This window comes from Dipodomys merriami, unplaced genomic scaffold (assembly GCF_024711535.1).
Source record: "Dipodomys merriami isolate MVZ:Mamm:240054 unplaced genomic scaffold, mDipMer1.0.p SCAF_6, whole genome shotgun sequence".
NCBI lineage: Eukaryota > Metazoa > Chordata > Mammalia > Rodentia > Heteromyidae > Dipodomys > Dipodomys merriami.
In genome coordinates this window covers 71,612,898-71,626,987 of record NW_027206179.1, presented here as the reverse complement: position 1 = coordinate 71,626,987, position 14,090 = coordinate 71,612,898, and the positions used below count along the sequence as shown (strand labels likewise).

The following is a 14,090-nucleotide window of genomic DNA, read 5'->3' as shown; positions in this document are numbered from 1 at the left end:
CCTCAAACCATGATTCCACAATTGCTACCTCCTAGATAGCTAAGATCACAGACTTGAGACCACACACAACTTTTTTTTTAACTGTAGTTCAAAGTTGGTGGCATTGGGCAGTTTTACCATAACATTGTCAGTGTTCTGCCACTTGCTATTTATTTAACTCAGTCCCTGAGCTATTTCTGAAAGAATTCCAGGATACACTTGTAGAAAAGACTCATGTCTTTGGCAATAGGTGGTTAGTGGTATCACTAGAATAATTCTGAGGCTCCTACCAGAGTAATCCTTTTTGTGTATGCCTGTACTAGGGCTTTAATTCAGGGCCTCAGCTCTGTCCGTCAACTTTTTTTGCTCAACACTGGCTCTACCACTTAAACTATATCTCTACTTCTGGATTTCTGCTGGATAAATGGAGATAAAGAGTCTCATGGACTTTTCTTTCTGCCTGATGATCTATCCTGTCTCAGCCTGCTGAGTAGCTAGAAATATAGTTGTGAGCCACTAACACCCAGCCTCAGAGTAATCTTCTGTCACAACTTCAGGGGAATAGAACACCTGGTCAATCAGCAAGCTTCCCTCTGGATGCTCTATAGAGATAATATTTTAAATATCAAATCACCCTTTGAAATACAGTGGCTATTAAGATCTTTCACTGCTTTGAACAGATTTAGTCCTTAGGTTATAGTTATCTAAGACATTATCCACTGAAAGCCACTGCTTTTTCTTTTCTTTTCTTTTTTTTTTGGGGGGGGGGGGGTCCGGTCGTGGGGCCTGAACTCTGGGCCTGGGTGCTGTCCCTCAGCTCTTCAGCTCAAGGCTAGCGCTCTACTACTTGAGCCACAGCGCCACTTCCGGCTTTTTTCTTTTTGCTTATGTGGTGCTGAGGAATCAAACCCAGGGCTTCAGGCATGCAAGGCAAGTGCTATACCACTGAGCCACCTTCCCAGCCCGAGCCACTACTTTTTCTTAGTTACTATTGCTCTAATTATTTACTACAACTGCCAAGCTCAGTCTAGGTGTAAGACAAAATTATAGTCTTTATGTCTGCAGATACAGCTCAGTGGTGGACTGCTTCCCTACCACGCTCTATGTTCTATTCCCAGCACCACCACTCCCCCCTCACAAAATTGCTAGTGAGTACCAGTGGCTCATCACTGTAATCTTATCTATACAGGAGGCTAAGATTTAGAGGATTGTTTGAGGTCAGAACAGAAAGAAAAGGCCCAGACATTCCATCTCCAAATAACTAGCAAAAGGCCCAGGTTGACCTGGTACCAGTGGTTCACACCTGTAATTCTAGCTACTCAGGATGCTGAGATCTAAGTATTGCATTTGAAGCCAGCCTAGTCAGGAAAAGTCCAAGAGAATCTTATCTCCAGTTAACCACCAAAAAGCTGGAAGTGGAACTGTGACTCAAGTGGTAGAGTGCTAGACTTGAGCACAAAAGTTCCAGACAGTGCCCAAGCTCTGAGTTCAAGCACCTTGACCAGCAAAAAACCAAAACAACAACAAAAAGCCCAAGTGTGGTTCAAATGGTAAAAAGCCTGCTGTGCAAACAAGCTGAATGTGAGCCTCCTGATCAAATCCAACTCCAGTACTTGCAAAAACAAACAAACACTATCAAAAACATACAAATAATATTGAAAGTTTACGTAGTAATTCAGCTAAAGCCTTTGTGACAAAATCCAGGAAAAATATAGGGGTTGGGAATGCGGCTTAATATTACAGTGCTTGCCTAACATGCATGAAACCCTGGGTTTGAGACCTCAGTACCACATAAATTGAAAAAGCTGGAAGTGGCGCTGTTGCTCAAGTGGTAGAGCACTCAGGAACAGTGCCCAGGCCCTGAGTTCAAGCCCTAGGACTGGCAAAAAAAACAAAAACAAAAACAAAAAACCAACTCCATAGGAAATTATGTTTCAATACTTTTGCCTTATTTAACGACAGTAATGTTAATTTCTAAAGTATTTGGTTCTAATAGTGACTTGCCAAATGATAATTCTTAATTATCATTTATTTTTAAGTGATCCAAAACTGTATTCAATGTTGTATCTATACAAATGACAGTTAAGGGCAATTAATATATTACACAAAATTATATTTAGCATGCACTTATCCTGTCTAGCACAATTAATTATGACTTTGTAATTTCAACTTATGATATACTATATATACATCTATACATAATTTAAATTGCTATGCAGGTAGAGTATCCCTAAAAATCTAAAATCTGAAACTTTCTGAGCTTTAATATGATTCTACATTGAACCTCATGTGACAGGTCACAGTCAAAACTCCTGAAGGCCATGTGGATATGGTCTGTATAAAACAAAAATTAATTTCATGTGTAGATTTGGTTCCTAGCCACAAAGTACCTCACTATGTAAAAGCAAATATTCCAAAATCAGAAAAAAAGGAAAAGTCTGAAGTACTTTTAGTACTAAGCATTTCAGGTAAGGGATATTCAACCTTTATTTTTAAATATAGCTAAAGCTCTAAATTCCCTCAGCAAACAAAACTCTCTTAAATTCTATGACATTTCAGGTTAGAAGAGATTACTTCAGCATAAACTCAATTCCTTATATAAAGAGATATGGGGGGCTGGGAAGGTGGCTCAGTGGTAGAGTGCTTGCCTTGCATGCATGAAGCCCTGGGTTTGATTCCTCAGCACCACATAAGCAGAAAAAGCCGGAAGTGGTGCTGTGGCTCAAGTGGTAGAGAGCTAGCTTTGAGCTGAATAGCTGAGGGACAGCACCCAGGCCCAGAGTTCAGATCCCACGACCGACACCCAAAAAAAAAAAAAAAGAGAGAAGATATGGGAAAATGTTAGTATTTGTACTTACTCCTTAATCCCTTCGGCTCTTCCTGACCTTTTTCTTCCTTGTCTAAATCCGGTTTTTTCTGAGATTTTTCTTTGAGGTCATTTTTTGGGGCCTCTTTTTCCTAAAGATATAAGATCACAAGAAGATTGGGTGAAGAGCTTATACAACCTATTTGGACATGAAGAAACACTGGTTAGTAGCATCAACACTTGTCTATGTAAACTAGAGTACCTGACTGCTGACACAAGATCATAGCTTACACATCTAGCTTACACAACATCATATTCAAAACCCAATGTCTCCAATCTCTTTTAACAATTGTTATTAAATATATTTGAATATAATAATCAAACTTCTTTATATACACAAAATGTCATAATGAAATACACCATTATTATTCATTACATATTTCCATATGCTAAAATAAACTGCCAATAGTTATAAAATATCAAATTTTTATTTTATTTTACTTTTTTTTAGGTCTGGTTGTGGGGCCTGAACTTTGGGCCTGGGCGCTGTCCCTCAGCTCTTCAGCTCAAGGCTAGCGCTCTACCACTTGAGCCACAGTGCCACTTCCGGCTTTTTTCTTTTTTTGCTTGTGTGCCAAGGAATCGAACCCAGGGCCTCATGCATGCAAGGCAAGCGCTCTACCACTGAGCCACCTTCCCAGCCCCTCAAATTTTTTTTTTTTTTTTTGTCGGCTGTGGGGCTTGAACTCTGGGTCTGGGCGCTGTCCCTCAGCTCTTCAGCTCAAGGCGAGCGCTCTACCACTTGAGCTACAGCGCCACTTCCGGTTTTCTGGTGGTTTATTGGAGATAGGAGTCTCACGGTCTCTCCTGCCCGGGCTGGCTTTGAACCGATCCTCAGATCTCAGCCTCCTGAGTAGCTAGGATTAACAGGCGTGAACCACCAGCGCCCGGCCGCCCCTCAAATTTTTAAAACATTCATGTAATCTTACTATAAGCTGGTTATTTTTATTATTCCACACTCCTTTTATCCTTATAACTCTGGAGATAACTCATTTTAACTTACATTGCATATACTGTTTTCCATTTCTTAACTTTTCCCCATAGCTCATTGACTATTTTTCTTTTTTTTTTTTTTGGTCAGTTGTGGGGCTTGAATTCAGGGCTCGGGTGCTGTCCTTTCTCTTCAGCTCAAGGCAAGCCCTCTACCGCTTGAGCCACAGCACCACTCACAGACTATTTTTCAATAGAACAATACTGTTTTTCTTTTGTGCTGGTCCTGGTACTTGAACTCAAGGGCTTGGTTCTGTCTCTGAGCTGTTTTTTTGTGTGTGGGGGGGGGGGGGGGGGATCTATTGTGGAGCTTGAACTCTGGGCCTAGCCAGTCCCCAAACCTCTTTGTGCTCAAGGCTAGTAGTGCTCTACCACTTGAGCCACGGTGCAACTTCTGGTTTTTGAGCGGTTAACTGGAGATCAAGAGTCTCACAAATACTTTTCTGCCCGGGCTGGCTTCCAACCTGAGCCTCCGGAGTAGCTAGGGTTATAGGTGTGAGCCACTGGTGCCTGACTTGTCTCTGAGCTTTTTTGCTCAAGGGTAGCAGTCTACCACTGAGGCACAGTGTCACTTCTGGCTTTTTGGTGATTAATTGGAGATGAGTCTCATGAGCCATTAGCACTTGCCTTGTTTCCCCTTTTCCAGACTCATCTTACTATATATGCTTTCTCTGGTTTGGAGCTAATTATGTAGCCCATACTGTCCTCAAAGCCATAATTCTTTTGCCTCAGCCTCCCAAGTGTTAGGACAGATTATAAGAAATTCATCTTGGTGTATGTGTGAGCCAGTACTGGAACTTTAACTCAGGGCCTGGGCTGTCCTTGAGCTTCTTTGCTCATGGATAGCACCCTACTACTTGAACCACAGCTCAAGCTCCACTCCTGGCTTTTTGGTGGTTAACTAAGAAATATGAGTCTCCTGACTTTATTGCCAGGGCTGGCTTCAAACCATGATTCTGAGATCTCAACCTTGTGAGTAGCTATATAGGTATAAACCACCAATGTCCAGAGAAGTTTGTGTTTTTATCGCCTTTATTTTCATAATCCTAAACATTTTCATTTTGAAAAAATGAGACAATTAAAAGTTTTATAAGAACAAAGATTTATAATGTAATGCGTTGTGTAGTTCTAATTAAAGTGGTATATTAAAATGAATATGGAGGGCTGGGAAGGTAGCTCAGTGGTAGAGCGCTTGCCTTGCAGGCCTGAGGCCCTGGGTTCGATTCCTCAGCACCACATAAGCAAAAAGAAAAAAGCCGGAAGTGGTGCTGTGGCTCAAGTGGCACAGCGCTAGCCTTGAGCTGAAGAGCTGAGGGACAGCGCCCAGGCCCAGAGTTCAGGCACCATGACCGGACCCAAAAAATAAAATAAAATAAAATAAAATGAATATGGATATAAAAATAAGCTCATGAAATCATACAATGAGTGCTACATTATAACTCAGTATCACTAAAAATACTCTGACTCTTGATAAATTAGCCTTCTATTTTTTTTTTTTGGGGGGGGGGTCCGGTCGTGGGGCCTGAACTCTGGGCTTGGGTGCTGTCCCTCAGCTCTTCAGCTCAAGGCTGGCGCTCTACCACTTGAGCCACAGCGCCACTTCGGCTTTTTTCTCTTTGCTTATGTGGTGCTGGGGAATCGAACTCAAGGCCTCAGGCATGCAAGGCAAGTGTTCTACCACTGAGCCACCTTCCCAGCCCTCGCCTTCTATTTTTTAGTCATATTTCACCTAAAAGAAAATTACATTGGAGCCAGGAGCCAGTGGTTCATGTCTGTAATCCTAAACTACTCCGGAGGCTGAGATCTGAGGAGGCTGAGATCTGAGGATCACGGTTCAAAGCAAGCCTTGGCAGGAAAATCCGTGAGACTCTTATCTCCAATTAACCACTAGAAAACCGGAAATGGAGATGTGGCTCAAGTGGTAGAGCACTCCCCTTGAGCTGAAGAGTTCAGGAACAGCGCTCAGGCCTAGAGTTTAAGCCCTGCAACCGACAAAAAAAGAAAAAAAAAAAAAAAAGTTGGAGACTTAAGGCTGGAGGGCCAAAGGCTAGAAGATCTTCAGTACTGCTACCTACCTACATACCAGTAAGTCACTCCCTAATAACCACTTCAGCAGTACTAATCTGTACTGAACACTCCTGTACTACTCTAAGTTCTCCCTAGAAGATCTTACCTCCTCTACTGAGTCAGATGGCTGGAGGATCTTGTCTTCACCAGCCGATCTAGAAGTCTTCTGTGTTTGGGCAGACAAATATGGCATTAATTTATCTAACTCTATGTCACTTGGCTTGATTCCCTGATTCCTCTGCTTTTTAGGCACAGTTTTCTTCTCTGCAAAGGTCTTCTTGTTTTCTAGCATTATGATCTCTTTCACTTCCTCAGCCTTTTTCAGTTTCTTTTTTTTCCTCTTGCCTTTGCCATTATCATCCTCATCCGCACTGACAGTGTCATTCAGCTGTTTCTCAAAAATACCATCTTGATTTGCATCCTGCTCTACTCTATCTTTTGTACTTTTTAGTGTTTGTTTCTCTTCTTTGTTGTCAGGAGGAAACTCTTCCTTATCATCCTCAGTAAGTGTACTTGATTCAGATTCCAGCTGACTGTCAACACATTTCTCTTTTTTTGTTTTTCTGTTGTCTTTGGGATCTTCTTTTACTTTATTCTTTACATCTCTTACATCTGCCTTTTTACCTTTTCTTAATTCCTTAGTTTCTTTTATTTCATCTTTTCTGGTCTTTTTGGAGTCCTTTAATTCTTCTTTGGCTTCCAAAGTTCTTTTCTTTGTCCTTAAATCTAAAACTAAACTTTCAGAGGCACTCCCCAGCTCTGATTTTACTCTCAGTTTGCCAGTCTTTGTTTTTCTCTTTTTCAGACCATCTGGGCTTTTATCTTCTTTGGACCTTAATTTCTTTTTCTTCCTCCTTGGGGAAGAATCTTCTTTTGTTTCACTTTGCTGATCACTATCAGAATTTGCTTCAAATATGTCGCTATTTAAAGACAATCTCTAGAAAATACAAAAAAAAAAAAAGTTAAAACACTAACAATTTTAAGAGTTTTGAAAAGCAGCATAATGAAACCTGGTGGAAAACCATTCTATTTATTTACTTATTTATTTTGGTTGTCATGGGGCTTGAACTCTGGGCCTGTGCACTGTCCCTCAGCTTTTCAGCTCAAGGCAAGCCCTCTACCACTTGAGCCACTGGCTTTTTCTGTTCATGTGGTGCTGCGGAATCGATCTCAGAGCTGCATACATGCTAGGCAAGCACTCTACCACTAAGCCATATTCCCAGCCCAGAGAAAGTTATTTTGAGCAAAACACAATATACTCACATCAGAAATACCATGGTGAAAACCTCTGGTACAATTTTAATATGCATTAAAACAAAACCTATTACAAAATAAAGTAGTTGGAGCTGAAGGTCTTCTTTGATCTTCAATATTACACCCTTCCCCCAAATGGTGTACTGTTTAATTTTAACTGGTAGAAAAAGGTAGTTAAGACAGGTTAACGGAGATTAAACACGAAAGCATATATTCTGTCAATGACATACTGAGCAATATTTTCCAAGTATACTAAAACAAGTTGCTCACATCATCTTGGACAAACAAATGAATTTACGATACATCTTTCCTTTCTCTTCCCCTTTCCTTCCTCTTTCTCTCTTTTTTTGGCCACTACCAGGGCTTGAACTCAGAGACAAGTTGACCATGTTCAACTTTGTTCAAACTTGTGCTAATTTAAGCCATATGTTTTCCTTCACTTTCATGATTTTTTTTTTTTTTGGCCAGTCCTGGGGCTTAAACTCAGGGACTAGGCACTGTCCCTGAGCTTCTTTTGCTTAAGGATACCAATCTACCACTTGAGCCACAGTGCCACTTCCAGCCTTTTCTCTTTATGTGGTAATGAGGAATGGAACCCAGGGCTTCAGGCATGCTAGTCAAGCATTCTACCACTAAGCCACATTCCCAGTGGCCTCCCTGCCTTTTTTCTTTAACAGTACTAAAGATTGAACTTAGGGCCTTGTCCGTGATACACAAGTGGTCTATCACCAAGCTACACACTCAGTTTTTCTGTCTTACCTTTCACATAAAAGAAAATATTAACTAATTTATCTTTCATAATTTGGATGCTGAATGTCTCCCAAAGGTCTATGTGTTTAAAGGGGTGTTACCAGGGGGTAGTGGGACTTTTACTAGATCAGGCCTAGGAGGAGATCCTTAGGTCATTGGGAAGATATCCTCAAGAGGATTAGGGACCCTCATCTCTTTCAGCATTCTAGCTTATGCACATAAGGAGTGTGCCACGTGCTCCCCAACACTGCCAGCCAGCATTTCTACCAGAGGTATACACAAAAAGAAAGCAATGAGTCTGCTGGATCTTGAACTAGAACCTCAAAAATAATGAGCCAATTTAAACCTTTTCTGTGTATAATTAAATTATCTCAGATTTTTTATGACAGTGTTAGTTGAGTGACACAACATTCTTCAATGCTTATTTATTAACTTATTGTAGATTGACTATGAGAACAAATAAGCAAAAATCACTGAGAGCAGTCTATATAAAACTTTCACTAAGTGCTACTATAAACTTTATTTTAGAAATGTGGCTCAAACCAGATAAGTAGAATGCCTACTTAGTAAATGCTAGGCCAAAAGAGAAAAGTAAAAACATTCTGTTGGAACGTTCTGTGTGCTGGTAGCTCATACCTGTAAGCCTACTCAGGAGGTTGAGATCTGAGGATCACAGTTCAAGTCTGTGAAATGCCAGTAATCCTCCAATAAACTTCAGAAAAAGCCAGAAATGGTACTGTGGTAGAGTATTTGTCTTGAGCAAAAAGAAGCTCAGGGACAGTTCGTAGGCCCTGAGTTCAAGCCCCAGGAGTGAAACAAAAACAAAGAACAACAAAAAAATTTTGTTGAGATACCAACACAAGGTGGGTAGACAAACAGAGGGTGAATAAATGTGACTGAAGAAGGGGAAAGGGAGTGAAGAAGAGTGATAGAGGGGCAAGTTTGATTGGAATACGTTGTATGCCACAATGAAAATACCATTTGGGAGGAAAATGATAGAAGGGATGAAAATGGGCTGGGAAGGTGGCTCAGTGGTAGAGCGCTTGCCTTGCATGCATGAGGCCCTGGGTTAGATTCCTCAGCACCACATAAGCAGAAAAAAAAAGCCGGAAGTGGTGCTGTGGCTCAAGTGGTAGGGTGCTGGCCTTGAGCTGAAGAGCTGAGGGACAGTGCCCAGGCCCAGAGTTCAGGCCCCACAACCGGAACACCCCACACCCAAAAAAAGGGATGAAAATGACTAAAATGAATTGAGGCTGGTCACCAGTAACTCATGCCTGCAATGTTAGCTACTCAGGAGGTTAAGATCTGAGAATCACAGTTTGAAATTAGCTTGGGCAGAAATATCTGTAAGAATCTCATCTCTAATTAACCAGCAAAGGAAGCCAGAGTACAGGTATGGCTCAAATGGTAGTGATAAAATGCTAGCCTTGAGAGAAAAGCTAAGGGACAGTGCCTAGACCCACAGTTCAAACTCCAATACTGATACATACACTAAAACGGGCACTGTAAACATAAAGTGGTATGTTGACTTGAAACCAACACATGTACAACTACTTAAAGATATTTAATTTTTTTTTCTTTTGCCAGTCCTAGGGCTTGAACTCAGAGCTTCTTTCACTAAAGGCTAGCACTCTACCACTTGATCCATAGCACCACTTCTGGCTTTTTCTGTTTATGTGGTACTGAAGAATCGAACCCAGGGCTTCATGCATGCTAGGCAAGCACTCTACCTCTAAGCCACAGCCCCTAAATATTTTTTTAAAACCCCACTGCTTTATACAACTAAGTAAACTATTTAAGAAAATCATTTAAAAAAGAAGAAAGAAGATGAGGTAAAACACAATACCTGAATATCCTTTTTGAATGCTTTAGCCTTGTTCTCTGAAACTTCCTTCTTAAATTCAAGAAGAACTTCTTTACAGTCCTCCAGGTGAATCTCAGGTTCCCAGGTGTCATCATCTGATGTATATCCTTTCCATCGAACTTTATAAAGGATCTTACCCTGTGGGATAATTAAAAACAGGCTTATTGCTGACTATGTTGCTAAGAATGTATAACTGCTGAGAACTTGAAAACTGCTTCAAAATGGAAATATCACATTATTATGTATATTTATACCTCTCCTGAAGCAAATGCCTTATGGAAAATCAGTATCACTTAACCTATTTTTTCCAAATCAAAGACCGAAGTGTTTTTTCCGATTATATAATACTGGAAAAACAACTTAAAAAAAAAGAACAAAATGTCACTCAAAGATGGTAATCTGGTTGAGTTCCTTCCAATGATTGCATTATCATATATTGGAGGTTTTAAGATACTTATTTACTTATTGTCAATTATGGGGCTTGAACTCAGGGCCTGGGAGCTCTTCTTGAGCTTTTTCTGCTTCAGCATAGTACTCTACCATTTTCAGCCACAGTGCCACTTCTAGTGGTTAACTAGAGATAAACTCACAGACTTTGCTGACCAGGCTGGCTTAAACTGTAATACTAAGATCTCAGCCTCGTGAATAGCTTGAGCCACAGGGCTTGGCCCATTTTTTATTTTTGACTGACTCAATTTATATATATATTTGTTTGTTTGTTTATTTATTTATTTATTGGCCAGTCCTGGAGTTTGAACTATGGGCCTGGGCACTATCTCTGAGGTTCTTTTTTTTTTTTTTTGGTCTGGTCGTGGGGCCTGAACTCTGGGCCTGGGCGCTGTCCCTCAGCTCTTCAGCTCAAGGCTAGCACTCTACAACTTGAGTCGGCTTTTTTTCTTTGTGCTAATGTGGTGCTGAGGAATCAAACTCAGGGCCTCTGGCATGCAAGGCAAGCGCTCTACCACTGAGCCATCTTCCCAGCCCATCACTAGGTTTCTCTAGCTAAAATCCATGATAGTTTGTGTGGTTCTCAGTGTTCGTACACATGAAAAAATCTAGATACCTTTGAGCATAAACATACTTGATCCATATTCCTGGAGGTTTTGATATGACTGGTCTTAGAATAAAAAGATTTTAAGTAATTCTAATGAATAGTTATTTGCTAACTAATAAATACATAATTTTAGCTGAGCACTGTGTTTCACACCTATAATCCAGCTACTTAAGAGGCTGAGATCTGAAGATTGTGGTTCAAGCTCTACAACTGGCCTCCCTCCACCCCTTTTCCCTTAAGTGTGTGTTTGTTGTGGGGGGGGGGGGCTTGGGTACTGTCCCTCAGCTCTTCAGCTCAAGGCAAGCACTCTACCACTTGAGCCAGTGCCACTTCCGGCTTTTTTCTTTATGTGGTGCTGAGGAATCAAACCCAGGGCCTCAGGCATGCAAGGCAAGTGCTCTACCACTGAGAGACCTTCCCAGCCCCTCCCTGAGGTTCTTTTGCTCAAGGCTAGCACTTTACCACTTGAGCCACAGGACACTTCAGACTTTTTGTGAGACTAATTGGAGATAAGAATCTCAGGGCCTTTCCTTCCAGGCTGGCTTTGAACTACAAACCTCAGATCTCAGCCTCCTGAGTAGCTAGGATTACAGGCGTGAGCCACTGTTGCCCAGCTTACATAGTATTACCTTCCTAATACCTTAAATATAAAGTATGAATTTTAAGATAAGGTCAAAGAAATAGATCAAATTATTATCTTTGGGGGCTGGGAAGGTGGCTCAGTGGTAGAGTGCTTGCCTTGCATGCATGAGGCCCTGGGTTCAGTTCCTCAGCACCACATAAGCAAAAAAAAAAAAAAAAAAAAAAAAAAAAGCCGGAAGTAGCGCTATTGCTCAAGTGGTAGAGTGCTAGCCTTGAGCTGAAGAGCTGAGGGACAGGGCCCAGGCCCAGAGTTCAGGCCCTATGACCCGATCCAAAAATAAATAAATAAAAATTATTATCTTTGGGTAACTTATTACTTAAGGAAAAAACAAGATTAAAAATTATAAACAATACTGTATGAGAGGCTTTAAAGAAAAGCTTTCAGGACCTATGTCAATCAATACCTATGCAAAATATCTGAACAAGAGCTGACCGACTGACTGCTAAGTTTTCTTGAGAACATCTTTGAAGATCTTAAGTATTTTATAGAAACCAAGCCATCTGTCTTTAGTCTCTGCATTTATGGGTTAATCTGTGTTGATCTCACTTGGACCTGGATTTTAAACACAAATCTTAAAAATTTGCTATCGATGACTTAGAATGACCTGAATTTGATGATGACATTATTTTTCTCTTTCTAAACTTACTCATTAAACTCTTATGAGAGAGATTACACTTAAAACTGAGTAAATTATTGCTGTGAAATAATGCCCAAGTAAAAAAATAAGAAAAATACTTTTTTCTTTCTTGGTTGTGGGGCCTCAACTCTGGACCTGGGCACTGTCCCTGAGCTACTCAGCTCAAGGTTAGCACTCTACCACTTGAGCCACAGTGCCACTTCTGGCCTTTTCTGCTTATGTGATGCTGAGGAATCGAACCCAGGGCCTCATGCATGCGAGGCAAGTACCCTACCACTGAGCCACCTTCCCAGCCTCTATAGTACACACTTTTTAAGAAAAGTATTCAGAAGGCGGGGCAGGAAGATTGGGTGTTGGGAGGCCAGCCTGGGCTAACAAAATTACAGGCAAGGGAAACAATAGAATGTTAAATTCAAGCTTACCATATAGTTACAATCATAATGTACAAATTTTTAAAAATTATAGGTTATTGGGGACCTGGAAAGGAACAATACTTGGTTTTGAACTCAGGGATCTCTACTTGCGAGCCAAGCCTTTAGGGTTTGTTTGGCTTTTTGTGTGTGCTGGTACTTGCAGTCCAAACTCATGGCCTTGAGTTCTCAATGGGCTTTTCGATGGTTAACTGCTAAAGAGTCTCATGGACCTTATCCCAGGCGTTGGCTTCAAACCTGATCCTCAGATCTCAGCTTCCTGAGCAGCTAGGACTACGGGTTTTAGCCACCAACCACCTAGCCCAAACCTTTAGGTTTTAAGGGCTCTTAACACTCGCTGACTTGCTAAGACTGGGATTTTATCCTGAAAACGCACGAAACTCCTTATTTTTAAGTCGTGTAATTTTGGTTTTAGAAAACACCGTAACGACGGAGAGTACACTGACTCTTTTCTGGGCTGCTCCCAGGCCCTGAGTTCAAGGAGCGTTAGTAAACATCGCACATCTGACTTCCCTAGTAGGCATCTGGCACCTTTTCACGACCCTCCCATCACCCAAGCGGTTTCACCACCTTCGCAGACGGAGAAGGCGGGTCGACCGTTTCTCTCCTGGCCGCCAGTGGGCAGGCCCCGCAGGCTTAGTGCGGCGGCCCCGGCGCTCCCCGCCCCGGCCTGGCCCTCACTCCAGGACCCCGCGGCCCTCCCGACCCTCCCCTGCCGGGGCCCTCCGTTCTCCTCCCGCACCCAAACCCGGCTCAATCCTCCCGCGCGGCCCCGCACGCCAGGCCCTGCGGTCACACGCACCGCCTCGGTCTTCATGTCTAGAATCTTCTCCACCTCGAACACATCCTCTCCGTCCTCCTCGCTTTCCCCAACGGCCTCCGCTTCTTTCGTGGCTGCGTCCACTTCGCCATCTCCGCCATCTCCTCCTTCGACACCTGGCCACTCACCAGAGCTGTCGGGCCCTGACACAGGTGCTGCGGCCGTGCTCGCTCCCTCCACACTCGGCGCCTCGGTCGCCATCGCGGTGGCTCTCCAAACAACCGAGAAAAACAATCTACACCACCTTAGAGCAGCCTCGTGCTCCGCGAACACCTCTTATCCACTACTGCGGAGTGACACGGCCTTGAAGAACATTAGCCAATGGTGGACTCGGAGCCCTGGAGTGACACGTACACTATCCAATCACGTGAAGGCGGGTGAGCCAGAGCCACGCGGAGCGTACGGGAAGTGGGTGGGCCGGCCAGGGGCGCCCGGGGCGGAAGAACGCCGCCGGGGGCGGGGCGCAGTGGGTGGCTGGGCGGGAGTAGGTGGGGCTGCCCCCTGGCCTGACCTCCGCTGACGGCAGTGACGGGGCGGGGCGAGGGGCGGGGCGGTATCGGGGGCGGGGCGGGGCTACCTCCTGGCCTGGCCTCCGCTGATGGCGAGGGTGGGGTGGGGTGGCGTCGCAGAGTAGCTCTGCTACGTGAGTCCGCGGTAGCCTACTTCCGGGAGGGGGTCGGGGGGAGGGGAGACCCGGGGACTTCCTCCCGCGGATCGGATTCTCTGTGGGGGGCC

General features: G+C 43.1%; 1 protein-coding gene across 3 annotated transcripts in view; it reads right to left on the bottom strand.

The window, feature by feature from the left end:
- The window catches only part of Mphosph8 (M-phase phosphoprotein 8), a 40,118-nt gene extending 26,443 nt beyond the window's left edge, over positions 1-13,675 (bottom strand). For all 3 annotated transcript variants that reach the window (XM_070003143.1, XM_070003145.1, XM_070003146.1), the window contains exons 1-4: positions 13,338-13,675; positions 9,753-9,908; positions 6,009-6,839; positions 2,838-2,937 (exon numbers count right to left, since the gene is read on the bottom strand). In XM_070003143.1, coding sequence (XP_069859244.1) covers positions 2,838-2,937; positions 6,009-6,839; positions 9,753-9,908; positions 13,338-13,556 — 1,306 coding nt within the window. In that variant the 5' untranslated portion in view covers positions 13,557-13,675. The remainder of the gene's footprint in view (positions 1-2,837; positions 2,938-6,008; positions 6,840-9,752; positions 9,909-13,337) is intronic.
- Positions 13,676-14,090: the final 415 nt, after the last annotated feature.